The sequence below is a fragment of the Amblyraja radiata genome, chromosome 6 (assembly GCF_010909765.2).
Source record: "Amblyraja radiata isolate CabotCenter1 chromosome 6, sAmbRad1.1.pri, whole genome shotgun sequence".
NCBI classification, from domain to species: Eukaryota; Metazoa; Chordata; class Chondrichthyes; order Rajiformes; family Rajidae; genus Amblyraja; species Amblyraja radiata.
In genome coordinates this window covers 90,702,680-90,717,120 of record NC_045961.1, presented here as the reverse complement: position 1 = coordinate 90,717,120, position 14,441 = coordinate 90,702,680, and the positions used below count along the sequence as shown (strand labels likewise).

At 41.4% G+C, this 14,441-nt stretch overlaps 1 protein-coding gene across 4 annotated transcripts in view; it reads left to right on the top strand.

Annotated features, from left to right (window-relative positions):
* The window catches only part of rab6a (RAB6A, member RAS oncogene family), a 79,081-nt gene that overhangs the window by 53,793 nt on the left and 10,847 nt on the right, over nucleotides 1-14,441 (top strand). For all 4 annotated transcript variants that reach the window (XM_033023183.1, XM_033023181.1, XM_033023182.1 and 1 more), the window contains exon 5: nucleotides 3,371-3,482. In XM_033023183.1, the coding sequence (XP_032879074.1) occupies nucleotides 3,371-3,482 (112 nt within the window). The remainder of the gene's footprint in view (nucleotides 1-3,370; nucleotides 3,483-14,441) is intronic.

Here is a 14,441-nt window from a genome sequence, read left to right as displayed (position 1 = left end):
ATTTTGTGCTTAACTGCACCAACAAATTAAGGCTACACATTTATTTTGTGTAGGTAGCTCAGTCTTTAACAGTCTGAGAACATAACTGCCCTCGAACTGAAGAAATGATCCACTCGAAATATTTACATTGTCAACATGAAACACAACCATTTTCATTTAAGGCCTGGAGCTATGCGAAGTGTGGATTCTGCATGTTCTCTCGATCATAGATGTTGTGCTTGGCATGTGTGCATGTAAATACTGATTTAGGAACTGAATTTGAATAAATGTGAAACTGGGAGGAAAATGTCCTGTAAAATGTTACCAGCTCATTGGATTTACTGTTTTGTTTCAAAGTAGTATTCCTGGATCAAGTTCAACATTGAACTTGTTTTAGGAATGGCAAATAACAAAAACAAACAGGCTGGCCTTTTAATTTTAGAAAGATTCCTTTTTGTTACAAAAAAAAACTTGACGATTTGATATTGCCAATAGCACACCCTCCTTCCAAAATTCAGTTGTTTTTATAGCATCTCGCACCAATGCAGTTAAAATTGAGAACATGGTATTGAGAACCATTTGCAAAATATATTGTGTTGTAGTAGATTGAAGGTCAATTTTCAGCTTGAAGCTTGCCACAATTATAATTATGTTGGTGATAATGAGCAGCCTTGTAAAGGCTACATACACTGGCTGAAAGTTTGATGAAGTTTACTTGATCTTCCACATGTTAAACAAAAATTTACCAAGATGCTGAAGATTGACAACATAATTTATTTATGCAGATAAAGTTAGACGTGCAGGTTAACTGTCTTGAATATATGTTTTATTTTGGAGCTTTCCCCTGCAAGTTCTTAGTACTTATGTTTTTTGTGGGATGGTCCTCTCGTGTAGTTTTTTCTTTGGCTTAAAGGTGTACTTCACAGTCTTTATTTAAAACAAAGTGTTAAACCTGATCACTGGGTCAAATAATCTGAATGCTCAATGCCTTTTGAAAGGTGTTCCCTTAAAAAATGGCAATTTTAATTTGAAACATAGAAAATAGGTGTAGGAGGAGGCCATTCGGCACCTTCTAGCCAGCACCACCATTCATTGTGATCATGGCTGATCATCCCCAATCAATAACCTGTGCCTGCCTTCTCCCCATATCCCTTGATTCCACTAGCTCCTAGAGCTCTATCTAATTCAAGTGAGGATTATAAACATGAGTCCAGTGGAGTAAATAGGCAAGAAATTGTCTTTCTTGAAAGTCCCGCAGCTGTATCCATCTATCACAACAGGCCTTGTCCCTCCTATCCTCCCCTTTAGCTTTCTTCCCGCAGCTAGCCCCCACCACAATCAGTCTGAGGAAGAGTCCCAGCCTGAAGCATCACCAATCCATGTTCTCCAAAAGATGCTGCCTGACCCGCTGAGTTACTGAAGTTTTGTCAGTTTTCTGTTTTTCAATCCTTGTAGATTTCAAAGTGTGCCTATGTTGTAATGTCTTGCTTTGTTCATCTAACATTGGAAGGTTGGTTTTTGGTTGAGTTCTGCCCTGGCTTCCATTGATTGTAGTTTTAGGCAGAAGATCTGAATTTAGTCTTGTGATCAACAGCTGCAACGCATACTTCACCTGTTAATTAACTGAAGTTCCATGATGAAAGGATCCAAGCTTGTTCTTTTAGATGGACAACCATAGTTAGGTTTTTCTTGCATTTGAATAACACTCCAGTTTGAATTGCAATCGCTCAATTTTGCTCTTCATTGGGCAAGTCTTAAGCAATCCACCCTCACCCACCATTGTTGGATTTTTATTAGTTTCTTCTTTCTATAAAAACAGGTTTGATTTACTTCTAAACACAATACTGGATACAAGGGTCATGAATCATATCTAAATGTTTTAATTATACTGAAGCAGTATACAGCAGTGGTAAACTCCGAAAAAACATTGAGTACATTAACATGTTTGTTGAATTTTCTCCACCTTGTTTCTAATTACATAATACTTGGTAATATTTTGCATTATGTGGGGATGTAAATATAGTTGGACAAAGGAAAGTTACATTGACTATAAAATGAGACCAGTAAAATTTGTTTTTATAATATTACTGTGAAGAAGTGCAATATGGTGAAATGCAATTAAGCAAAGGCTAACATAGGATTGCAAGAAAATTGCTGAGATGGGCATTTAGGAAGAGCAGTTATTTTCAAATTAAATCGACAATTCAATTTTCAAAAGTGATAAGTCAAATCCAGAAAATTATTTCAAAGTAAATCAGGTTAGAGGCACCTCTACATAGATGAATAAAAAGTAGTTTAAAACCATTATTACAAAATCTTAGGAGATTTATCATAGGGGATGGAGATATCCTAAATGTTACAATAAATGTTTATCTCCTTGCATCTCTTGCCTCTTACTCACACGCACACACCACCCTCTTTCTCACATGCCTGCCCTCTCTTTTGCTTATTGCTCGTCTCCTCATTCCATTTCACTTCACCTGCCCATATCTTTTTTCATTTGTACTTGTTAAATTTTTGTTTTGTTTTAATAAATTTGTCACCTTTTTTCAACGTTTAACATATCTCTTTGCCCTTAAAGTTTATAATCTGTCACTTCTCGATCAGTTTTACTTTAAAATCCCCAAATATTTTCCCTTGCATTGTAAAGGGCAGTATCTTTTTTTTAATGTGTGGTGATTGAAATACAATCAAATAAGAATGCAGGTGAGTGGTAAACATTTAATTTTTTTAATTATTGAAATAAGAATTTTTGGAAGGAGGAAGTGGCAATCATTCTTTGAACAATTCCTGATTAGTAAAGATACAGAACTGGTGATAGTCCCAAGGTTTTTGAAACTGATTGTAAGGTGTCAGATTATTTGAAAATTGCTTTCTTGCAGTGTTATCTTATACTTTTTGTCTGTCTTCTGAACAAATCAGACAGACTAGTGGCTGCTGAGATGTAGTTAAGTGAAAGTGTCTGCAATCTTTTGTTTTAGAATTTGAGTTTGTGCCATGTCTTGCAGGGAGACACTTCTTTACTAATTTATTGAAGAGTAGTTTGTCTTTCGAAACAAAACTTATTTCTCATTGATTTGGCTATTAGTACAGTTCATCAATTTTTATTTGCAAAATTGCGAGTATTTCTTCAGAGGGGTTCATTTGATGTTTGATCTTTTTGGGTAGCTGCGTATGGAGAAATTAGTCCTTTGATTGCTTGTTCAGAAAGTTACACAGGGCAAATGTAACAGGTTGCAGTCTTAAATTGGAGAAAAAACATAATTGAAGGTGTTAGCTTGTATAGATTCCAATTTTCCCATTTTTTAAATCTAGGTTTGTTCATTGGACATGCATCTGTATTATTTATTGATATAAATTTACAACTAATCATTCTTTTTTAAAACAAAAGATGTAAACTCCTTCCAACAAACCACAAAATGGATCGATGATGTCCGGACAGAGAGAGGAAGTGACGTTATCATTATGTTAGTGGGAAATAAGACGGACCTTGCAGATAAAAGGTAAGATGGTTTTCATAAATGCAACTATATATATATATATAAATAAAAAAAAAAAGAGACTGCCATTGATTAATAATTTTGCAACCTTCCATATATCTTCTCATCTTACTTGTCATCAATTTTTTAAGCTTGTATTAAGAACGATGGACAATTAATTACCCGTAAATTCTTGAAGCCTGGCAGGCCTAATTTTCTTGCCTGATTTGTGACATTGGTTTTGGAAATTGTGAAATTGTTGAAAGTTTATTTGGAGCATTACTAAGTGTAGAAAAATATATGATGTTTAAGAAAGAACTGCAGATGCTGGAAAATCGAAGGTAGACAAATGCTGGAGAAACTCAGCGGGTGAGGCAGCATCTATGGAGCGAAGGAATAGGTGATGTTTCGGGTCGAGACCCTTCAGACTGATGGGGTGGGGGGGGCAGGAGAAGAAAGGAAGAGACGGAGTCATTGGGCTGTGGGAGAGCTGGGAAGGGGAAGGGGAAGGGAAGGAGGGAAAAAGCAAGGACCACCTGAAATTGGAGGTCAATATTCATACTGCTGGGGTGTAAACTACCCAAGCGAAATAAGACGTGCTGCTCCTCAAATTTACGGTGGGACTCACTCTGGCCATGGAGGAGGCCCAGGACAGAAAGGTTGGATATGGAATGGGAGGGAGAGTTGAAGTGCTGAGCCACCGGGAGATCGGGTTGGTTAATGCGGACTGTGCGGAGGTGTTGGGAAAAGCGATCGCTAAGCATGCGCTTGGTCCTACTGATGTAGAGCAGTTGACACCTAGAGCAGCGGATGCAATAGATGAGGTTGGAGGAGGTGAAGGTGAACCTCTGCCTCACCTGGAAAGACATATGATGATCAACATGTTTACATTAAACACTTAAATTGAAAGCCGCTCATCTGGCTTGGTGTTAAAATCTAGCTATAAAGAACTATTGTATTTGTTTCACTCTAATCTGAAATCTTATGTACAACATGCACTTGTCTCTTTTATATAGGTTAGGCTAGTGTTAACATTGCAAATGGCAACCAACATTGCACACTCAATTTGCTATGCCAAACAAATTAAAGGAAACCAAATGTCATGTTTGTCTTAAATTTTCAGGGTTTAAAGGTCAGTTTATTGTCACATGTATCAATTAAGGGACAGTGAAATTCGAATTGCCATGTTGCCATACTAAAAAAAAAGCAACAAGACACATCTACATGAAAGTTAACATAAACATCCACCACAGCGGATACCCCACGTTCCTCACTATGATGGAAGGCCAATGGCCAATCTTCTTCCTCTTTTTATTCTCCTGCGGTCGGGGTAGTCAAACCATCCGCAGTCGGGGCGGTCGAAACTCCTGCGTTGGGGCAGTCGAATCTCCCGAGGCTTGGAGTTCCCGAAGTCGATCTCTAACCAGAGAGCGCGAGCTCCGCAATGTTAAAGTCTGCAGGCTCCCACGGTTGGAGCCCCAAAGTCGACCCAGGGATTGCGGTGTTAAGTCCGCTGGATCCTGCGGTGGAGCTCTCGAAGTCGGTCTCCAGCAAAGGCCGCCAACTCCTCGATATTAGGCCGTAGTGCGGACGGAGATACAATATGGGAAAAAAATTGTATCTCCATCGAGGAGAGAGATTAGAAGAAATTTCCCCCAAACACCCCCCCCCCCCTCCCCCCCACATAAAACAAGCTAAAGAACACTAAAAACACATTTAACACATACAAACAACAAAAGAAGGAAGGGACAGACAGACGGTTGCTGAGGCAGCCATTGCTGGCGCCACCCGGTGGTTTATCCAGATCGTTTACCCTCAGTTCTATGTGGTTTTTTTCTATACAGTTCCCTGTCTATTTACCTATAAAATCTTAATTTTAAAACTGCAGTTTTCTTTTAAATTTTCAGATCTAATTAAATTTTAATACTGGAAATTCCTCATGGGCACTTGCACATTAGGAATATCAGTGATGTGAAACCAACCAACAAATGTCCTATAAAGCAAAACGTCAACTTTGTATGCACATATCTGTCCAAATAGGGAGGATTTAGTGGGCCAAATGTAGACAAATGCTTCAGTGAGCAGGTTAATGATGACTTGAATCTTGTTCTCTGAACAAGGGCAGGCACAGATTTAATAAATTTAGTAGTGGAGTGGTGACAATAGACAATAGGTGTAGGAGTAGGCCATTCGGCCCTTCGAGCCAACACCGCCATTCAATGTGATCATGGCTGATCATCCCCAATCAGTACCCCGTTCCTGCCTTCTCCCCACATCCCCTGACTCCGCTATTGTTAAGAGCCCTATCGAGCTCCCTCTTGAAAGCATCCAGAGAGAACCAACCTCCACCGCCCTCTGAGGCAGAGAATTCCACAGACGTAGATGGCGATGATGTAGGTTGAAGGGATTCAGTAGATTGTTTCCATTTCAATGAAGTATAGTATTATGCTGGGGAAAATTGACAGAGTTGGGGTAATAATCTAGTCTTTGCTGAGATGCGTCTGCAGAGATGTTGCAGCCAAATTTGAAGAGGATGCTTCACATTTGATCCTCAGTAATTGAAGTTGAAAACTTGTATCAGAAAAAACCTTGTGCAGTTGCTGATGATTGCATTTCTGTGGAGTCATGCCATGCAGTGAAGCTTATTCACCCAGTGAAGGTAGATGTAATTTGAGCTGAGTTGGAAAGCAGATCTCCTACTACTGGTAGAAGATGGGGTGAGGGTAACACTTGTGTTGGCAGTTCCTGTTACGGACAGTCGGGAGGCCTCCATATAGTTACAACAATTGAGATTGCCCCCTTGCTGAAAATGGTCACAATCATGATAACTGTGATGTCTCTTGGTACTTCCTCCTTTTCTCCCATGTGAGATTATGAATCGGGTTTCTCTCTTCAAACTTAAAAGATGAAGTCTGATCCTGAGTTCGTCGTGTTCTTCAGTTAAAATATAGTTTTTCAACTTGCCAATTTAGGATGGCAGCAAAGCTGGACTAGATAATTTGCTGTTGGATAGTGTCAAACATTATTTTGTTGAAGGCAGAGCTACATTTAGAGGTCTTCGGTCTTCAAAGTGCTTTTTTACAGTGGATGTTGGCTACCACTCCATGCTATTCTTAGCTCTTAACAAGATCAACCTTTGTATGCATGGGCCAAAGATGTTCCTGACTGCATTAATGATTTGGTGTACATCATGCAAGTTGCTGGATTTTTGTTATTTTTTCCACGTGTCATTTTTTTTTTGGGTCACCTTTTTCCGATTGGATGTTTGTCTTAGGGTGCCTGAAGAGCTGCTATTTTTTTCCGTGTTGAAGCTCTCAGGCCAAAAATGTCCCACATTTGCAGTTAACTGGCTCCTGGTTGTCATCACTGGTGTCTAGTTACCCAGCAGAAATACCTCTTCCAAAAAGTAACTTGCAGGCTATCTGATAAGCCCAAGCACCACCCAAGCTTTGCAGTGCCTCCAAAACTCAGTTTTCTGATAAAGAAGCCAGGAGTCTCTTTGTGGGATCTAATTATAGTATAACTTTGCAGTTCCTTTTGGTTGGAGACCATCAGGTAGTCAATGAAGTACTGTATCTGCAAGGTCTTCAAGAACTGGTGTGTCACATTTCTCATGTTTTGGGGCCAAACAAATGGAGACGAGCAGATTCGACTCACCAATTATTGGTACTAGAAAGGATGCAGGCGATGCCAACAATTGGATGATGCTATACAGTGCCACGAGGTCATGTGTTTATGTCTCTGAAAACATTTTGGTTTCATAAAACTGTACTCGCAACACTTTATCAGGAGGACTTCTCCATTGCAGTCACATTTTCTTACTCTTTTTGCAACTTATGCCTTTCTGGAGAATGTCTTTTTGGACCATTGAATCAAAGTTGTCCAGGAGAATCAGTTCATAGAAACATAGAAAATAGGTGCAGGAGTAGGCCATTCGGCCCTTCGAGCCTGCACCACCATTCAACATGATCATGGCTGATCATCCAACTCAGTATCCTGTACCTGCCTTCTCTCCATACCCCCTGATCCCCTTTAGCCACAAGGGCCACATCTAACTCCCTCTTAAATATAGCCAATGAACTGGCCTCAACTACCTTCTGTGGCAGAGAATTCCAGAGATTCACCACTCTCTTTGTGAAAAATGTTTTTCTCATCTCGGTCCTAAAAGATTTCCCCCTTACCCTTAAACTGGGTAAAGAGAAGTTCATCTCTTCTGGGATGTTCGGCAGGGCATCTCTATGATAGAAGTCTTGGCCTCACCTGCAACTTCCGGAGTCAGGTCATGTGTGCACGTTCCATGCTGGTCTGGCATCGGAATGAGTTGCAAGATTGAGATTTACTTAGTTGATTGGAGTAAGTAAAATTAGGACATTCTTGATGGCAATGGTTTTTCTTTTGATTTACACTTCCAGGAGAAGGTGTACTTACTTTTTTTTTTACCTGACTATTTCCTATTCATTGTATCTCATTTGATGTCCAGGTCAGAGCATTCAAGTTTCCAAGTTCTCTGACTGAGGGAGTGGAGTGGCATTCGGGTCTATTACTGTTTGGGTTACCCCTGAGGTTCCACATATGTAATTTCACATTGAAGAATAGAAGTTACCAGTGCATGGCTACTTTTAATGTTAGTGACTGTTATGGGCCTGTCCCACTTAGGCGATTTTTTGGGCGACTACAGGCGACTGCCACAAAATTTTTAACATGATGGAAAATATTCGGCAACAGTGGTGCCAATTTTTGCTGTCTTAAGTTGACGTAGGTGTTGCCGTAGGTTGTCACCAGGTGTCATAGGTGAATTCTATTAAAATTAGTCCCTGCCTGTCGCCTAAGGAGTTGCCTAAGTGGGACAGGCACATTAGGCATACATTTTCTTCTCGGCACGAGCTTGATATAATGGCAAGAGGTCTTAAGTTCTCTTCCATGGACATCTTCCATGGACATCAAACAATTTGATTTTAATTAGGATTGTTATAGGCTTGAACTCTTGTATATCACATATCTTGAGAATCTATCCAGATCTTTGTGAAACATAGTTTGACAGTGAATGTCAATCCTTACTAAGGATACCACTTGGATATCTTGAATTGTCTAATAGGCTCTTGGGGGTCAAATCTTAGCGAACTTCTAATGTCTTTGCGGCTGGGTGTGATAGCATTTGATTGAATGCTTGCAACAAATGATTGCAGTGACCCAGTTAAGTATATGAATAGTGCTGACTATAAAAGCTAATTTTGTCTGCTGGATGAAATAAGTAATTACAATCTGAAATTTAACAGTCTGAGAATCCAATCAATTTTCATCAAGTGTAATGGAAACTTAAGTGTCAACGTTTTCCTAGTATTTAAATAAATCTGTAAAGTTCTTGATTAAATCTGATTAATACAGTTGCAGATTTACTTTGTGGAACCAAACAACGGGCATTTGCACGCACAGAATATTGAGAGCATTGTGAATTTTCAATGTTGTACATCAGTCAAAATAAATCACACCATAACCTTTGAAAAACAGGTGGAACTGATCTGAGAGCTATGTTTAGAGGTTATATCATTATATTCAGTTAGGTAGAAATGTGCAGTTCTTTTGCAAGGTAGCAACTGACCCATTTTTCAATAGCTCTTTAAGTAAGTAAGTTTATTGGCCAAGTATTCACATACAAGGAATTTGCCTTGGTGCTCCGCCCACAAGTAACAACATGTCATACAGTGTGTGAGTGACTGGTGGTGGTCGGAGGGGCCGTAGGCGCAGATTGGCAGCCACGCTTCCGTCAGTCTGCCCCAGGGCAGCAGTGGCTACAGAAGTAGCTTACCACCACCGAGTGTGACTGAGGAGTGAATGAATAATGCGATGTAAAGCGCCTTGAGTATTAGAAAGGCGCTATATAAATCCCATCCATTATTATTATTATTATTATACAGTGACTGTTACGAATGACTCAGAAAACACTAAACATTAATAATAATAAAACATTAATGATAAAACACCATTGATCAAGCATGTGAACAGACAAAATACCAGATCAAAGGGAGGCTACAGATTTTTGGCTGTTGAGTAGAGCAACTACTCGTGGATAAAAACTGTTTCTATGTCTGGCTGTGGCAGCTTTGACAGTCCGGAGTCGCATAATCAAGCAGAATTGCTTGATGCAATTATTTCTTGAGTGCTTGCTGTTCCACCGTGTAATATTATCACGGCTTATAAATCCCACTTCATCCCTGGCACTAAGGACTCCCTCAAATAATGGTCATTATGCATTGCTCAATAGCTTTCCTTGTCCTCACATTCTGCACTCAACACTCTTTCATTTTATTTTATTATCATCCTTGGTATTGTTGTTCTTCTAGGTAAATTTCTGCCCTAATATGATCTCCACTTCCTTCTCTTCCCCCCCCCCCCCCCCCCCCCCCCCCAAAGTTTAAATTGCATTGAGAGCTACGACATCTTGCAACTCTCCAGGCTTTTACAGAGTTTTAAATAAGCTAGAATTGTTGCTGTCAAAACCATGTGGTTTTGAGAAAATGATTGATGAAGTGGGCTTTGCTGGCTATTAAAGGCTTCAACTAGAGTTTCATGAGTGGGCCTGATCCAATTTACTCGTGTTGCTTAGTTTTATCTAACTATGGCCCTGTTATTATTTAAATGGCCCTGCTAACATGCAGTACCATGTTATGAAACTCCTGGGGTACCTGGCTAAACCTTCTGTATTCGGATTAGAGTAGATTTAAAGTGTGGAACCGATGGGTAGTGGTAAAATGCAGGCACTGGGGTGGGGGGGGGGGGGGGAAGGAGCTTCATTATCATCTTTTTCTTTGGATTGGCCATTGCCAATTGTTCCACCACTATAATAATCAGAATTCTAATTGGTAGTTAATGATTGCCATCTAGTGCTTTATTTTGACTATACATAATTAATTACAACAACATGACTTTTAGATGTATGTTATTTTGCCATCTGAAATTCTTTAGTATTAAACAGTAGGAGGATTGCTTAAATCATTTAATATTGATAAAAAATGGATGCCATTAGTTTAGGATTAGATCAATGAGTTATGAAGATAATTTACTTGTAGAAATGTTATCATTTTTAACATTACATAAATTCCATTTTTTTCAATGATTCAAATAAATTAATGTTAAATTTTCACTGAGGCTAAATGAAAATTTTCACTGAGCAGGGGACAGGCTACATTTGCGGCAAGTACAGCAGCCCCAAGAGCACCTAACACCTGATGACCAAATTTCTCCCCATTATGAAGAGGGAACGCTGCTTCCACAAACACCAACCGCGGATCCCAGCAAAAAAACAGCAACATCGTTTATGTATGGCAGGGTCGGCACCCTACGGCCCCCGGGCCGAATGCGACCCGTAACCCAAAATCATCTAGCCCGCAGGCGTATATATTTTTTTCCCCGTCATCCGGCCCACAGGCTTCCTTCTTCTCCGGTACCACCCGGGCCCGTGGCTGCGGCGCCCAGGCGTGGTGACACAAGGAGGCCTGCACTGGCGGCCGCAATCGTGGAGCAGCCGAGCACAGAGCTCTGGCTGTACCGTATCCTGCGCAAAGCTGCCGGCGTGGGCTCGCACCTTCTGTGTCTGGGCTTCGCTGTCGGGATCGGGGTTGTCAATAGGCCGGGGACGAGGGAGTATGAGTATTTGAACCACTGCCTTCAGGACAGAGCCAAGGCAATGGTCCGTAGGTACGCCATGTTAGTGTGTGCCCGTAAATAGGAGGTCAGTGCTCTGGGTGGCGTCCTCGAGAGGCGGGATTTATGTGAACACGTGATTTGATGCCTGGCATCTGGGGCGGGATCATGTGTACATGTGATAGATGTGGCCTGCCATCCGCTCACCGACATGCGTCCTGGCCCCTATGCAGAACAAGATTGTCGACCCCTGATGTATGGGGAGGTTTTGATCGGAGTACTCCCAATGCCCAGCAATGTTATCCCTGTTATACTCTCGTTCTTCCTGATGGTTTTGGCAAATGGTTCTGTACAGCTCTCAAACAAGACGGGGGAATGGGCATCCCTGCCTGACTCCATACCTGATGGGGGGAAGCTATCCAATTCCCATCCGTTTACTTGGACTGAACCACCTTCCCTGTGGGCATGTTCCAGGCACCTACCTGCGTGTGTTTAAAAAATTGGGCCGTGTATCACCCCCCCCCCCCCCCCCCCTTTCATCTTAAAGCTATGCCCTCTTGTATGTGATGTTACTTCCTTGGTAAGAAGGCTGACAATCTACCCTATTTATGCCTCTCATAGTTTTAAAGCACACGGTATTGGGGGTTCAGTATTGATGTGGATAGAAAACTGGCTGGCAGACAGGAAGCAAAGAGTAGGAGTAAACGGGTCCTTTTCACAATGGCAGGCAGTGACTAATGGGGTACCGCAAGGCTCAGTGCTGGGACCCCAGCTAAATACAATATATATTAATGATTTGGAGAAGGGAATTGAATGCAACAGCTCCAATTTTGTGGATGACACGAAGCTGGGGGGCAGTGTTAGCTGTGAGGAGGATGCTAGGAGGCTGCAAGGTGACTTGGATAGGCTGGGTGAGTGGACAAATACATGGCAGATGCAGTACAATGTGGATAAATGTGAGGTTATCCACTTTGGTGGCAAAAACAGGAAAGTAGACTATTATCTTACTGGTGGCCGATTAGGAAAAGGGGAGATGCAACGAGACCTGGGTGTCATGGTACACCAGTTATTAAAAGTAGGCATGCAGGTGCAGCAGGCAGTGAAGAAGGCGAATGGTATGTTAGCATTCATAGTAAAAGGATTTGAGTATAGGAGCAGGGAGGTTCTGCTGCAGTTGTACAGGGTCTTGGTGAGGCCACACCTGGAGTATTGCGTACAGTTTTGGTCTACTAATCTGAGGAGATACATTCTTAGTTTAAATCTTTTTATTTGAATTTTGAATTTAACAGCAATTTGCATACATACAATGATAACAGACAGTGATAATCAGGACATAATTGTACAACAGTATGTAAACGACCCTCAAAACCCTTACCCTTACCCTTACCCACCCTCGCCACCCGGGAACAAACAACACTCACATACGTACACATCCACACAAATACGATTTAAAAAATAAAATAAAAAATAAAAATAAATAAATAAATAAATAAAAAGAAATAGATTTTAAAAAATATATATAAATAAATAAATAAATAAATAGATTGTGGGGAGGGAGGGGGGGGGGGGGGGGGGGGTTGAGGGGATAGCAGCTGCAATAAGACAGAGCTGTGATAGAGGACACTCAGTCCTCTTCCGAGTCCGGAAACAAGTTAAGAGAGTTAACAAGTTCCAGGAAAGGGTTCCATGTATCTAGGAATGTCTTGGTAGAGCCTTTGAGAGAGAACCTAAGTTTTTCAAGCTTTAAATTGTAGAGCACCTCCTTGATCCAGCGGGCGTGTGTCGGGGGACAGGTAAGTCTCCAGTTAAGCAAAATCAGTCTCCGGGCTAACAGGGTTGTAAAAGCCAGGACCCGCTTCAACGCAACAGAGAGGTTGGTGTTGGGGGGAATACCAAAAATAGCTGACAGTGGGTTTGGAGGAATAGTCTGGCCATAGGCTCTGCTTAGCACGTCGAAAGCACTCCTCCAAAAGGTTGCTAGCTTAGGGCAAGACCAAAACATATGACTATGGTTGGCAGGGGATTGATTGCAACTGTTGCAGGTGTCTTTAACAGCGGGGTATATTCTAGATAATCTTGCGTTTGTGTAGTGGACTTTGTGAAGGACTTTGCATTGGATTAGGCCATGACGGGCACATATGGAGGAAGAATGGATCAAATCCAAGGCAGAGTCCCATTGCTGGTCTGTTAGTTTCATATTCAGCTCGCCCTCCCACGCAGCTTTTAATGAGGTATAAGGTTTCAATATAACCGACCCTAACAAGTTGTACAAAAAAGAGATGCATTTCTTCCGGTTGGGATCTAGAGCTAGGATGGAATCGGTCAGGGTTTCTGGGAGACGATTTGGGAAATGGGGGAATATCTTCTTCACAAAATTCCTAATCTGGAAAAAACGAAAAAGGTGGGAGTTTGGGAGGCTATAGTTGTACGAAAGCTCCGCAAAAGACGAAAAAATACCATCCTTGTATAGGTTTTTGATACTACTGATGCCATTACTATGCCAGGTTTTGAATGCGGAGTCTGTACTTGAAGGATTAAAGATGTGATTTTTAAGCAGTGGGGTCAAGATGGAAGGGCCTTGTAAACCAAAGTTTTTCCTAAATTGACTCCATATCTTGAGCGAGAGGGACGCAATTGGGCCTGCACCCGCAGATGTTATAGAAACGGGGAGTTGAGAGCATAGGACAGACCGCAACGGGAGATGTGAACTCGCCTTTTCCATGTGTACCCAGGTCGGTAGGTGGTCGCAATCATCATTCATCCAGTACAGGATTTTTTGCAAGTTAGCAGCCCAGTAGTATCGCCTAAAGTCAGGAAGTGCCAAACCGCCGTCACTCTTAGGAGACTGTAGTAGCGTCTTTCGAATTCTGGCCGGTTTGCTACCCCATAAAAACTTAGATATTCTCCTTTCTAATTTATCAAAAAAAGATTTAGTGATAAATATAGGAACATGCTGGAAAAGGTACAGGAATTTGGGTAGGACGACCATCTTGACCAGATTTATCCGGGCCGCGAGGGATAACGGTAAGACTGACCAGCGGTCAAAGCCTCTTTCAGCTTTCTCAACCAGAGGCAGAAAGTTTGTGCGGAACATATCAGATAAGGGTGTTGTGATAAAGACGCCGAGGTAGCGAAATCCGTCCTCCGCCCATTTGAATGAGGTTAAAGAGCGAGGGAGCTGCTTAGCCAATGAGTTAATCGGTAATAGTTCACTTTTTTGGTAGTTAAGTTTATAACCAGAGTACACCCCAAACCGTTCTAAAATATTCATAATCACAGGTGACTGTATTCGAGATGTACAGGAGCAGGTCATCCGCATACAATGAGACTTTATGAGTTGTG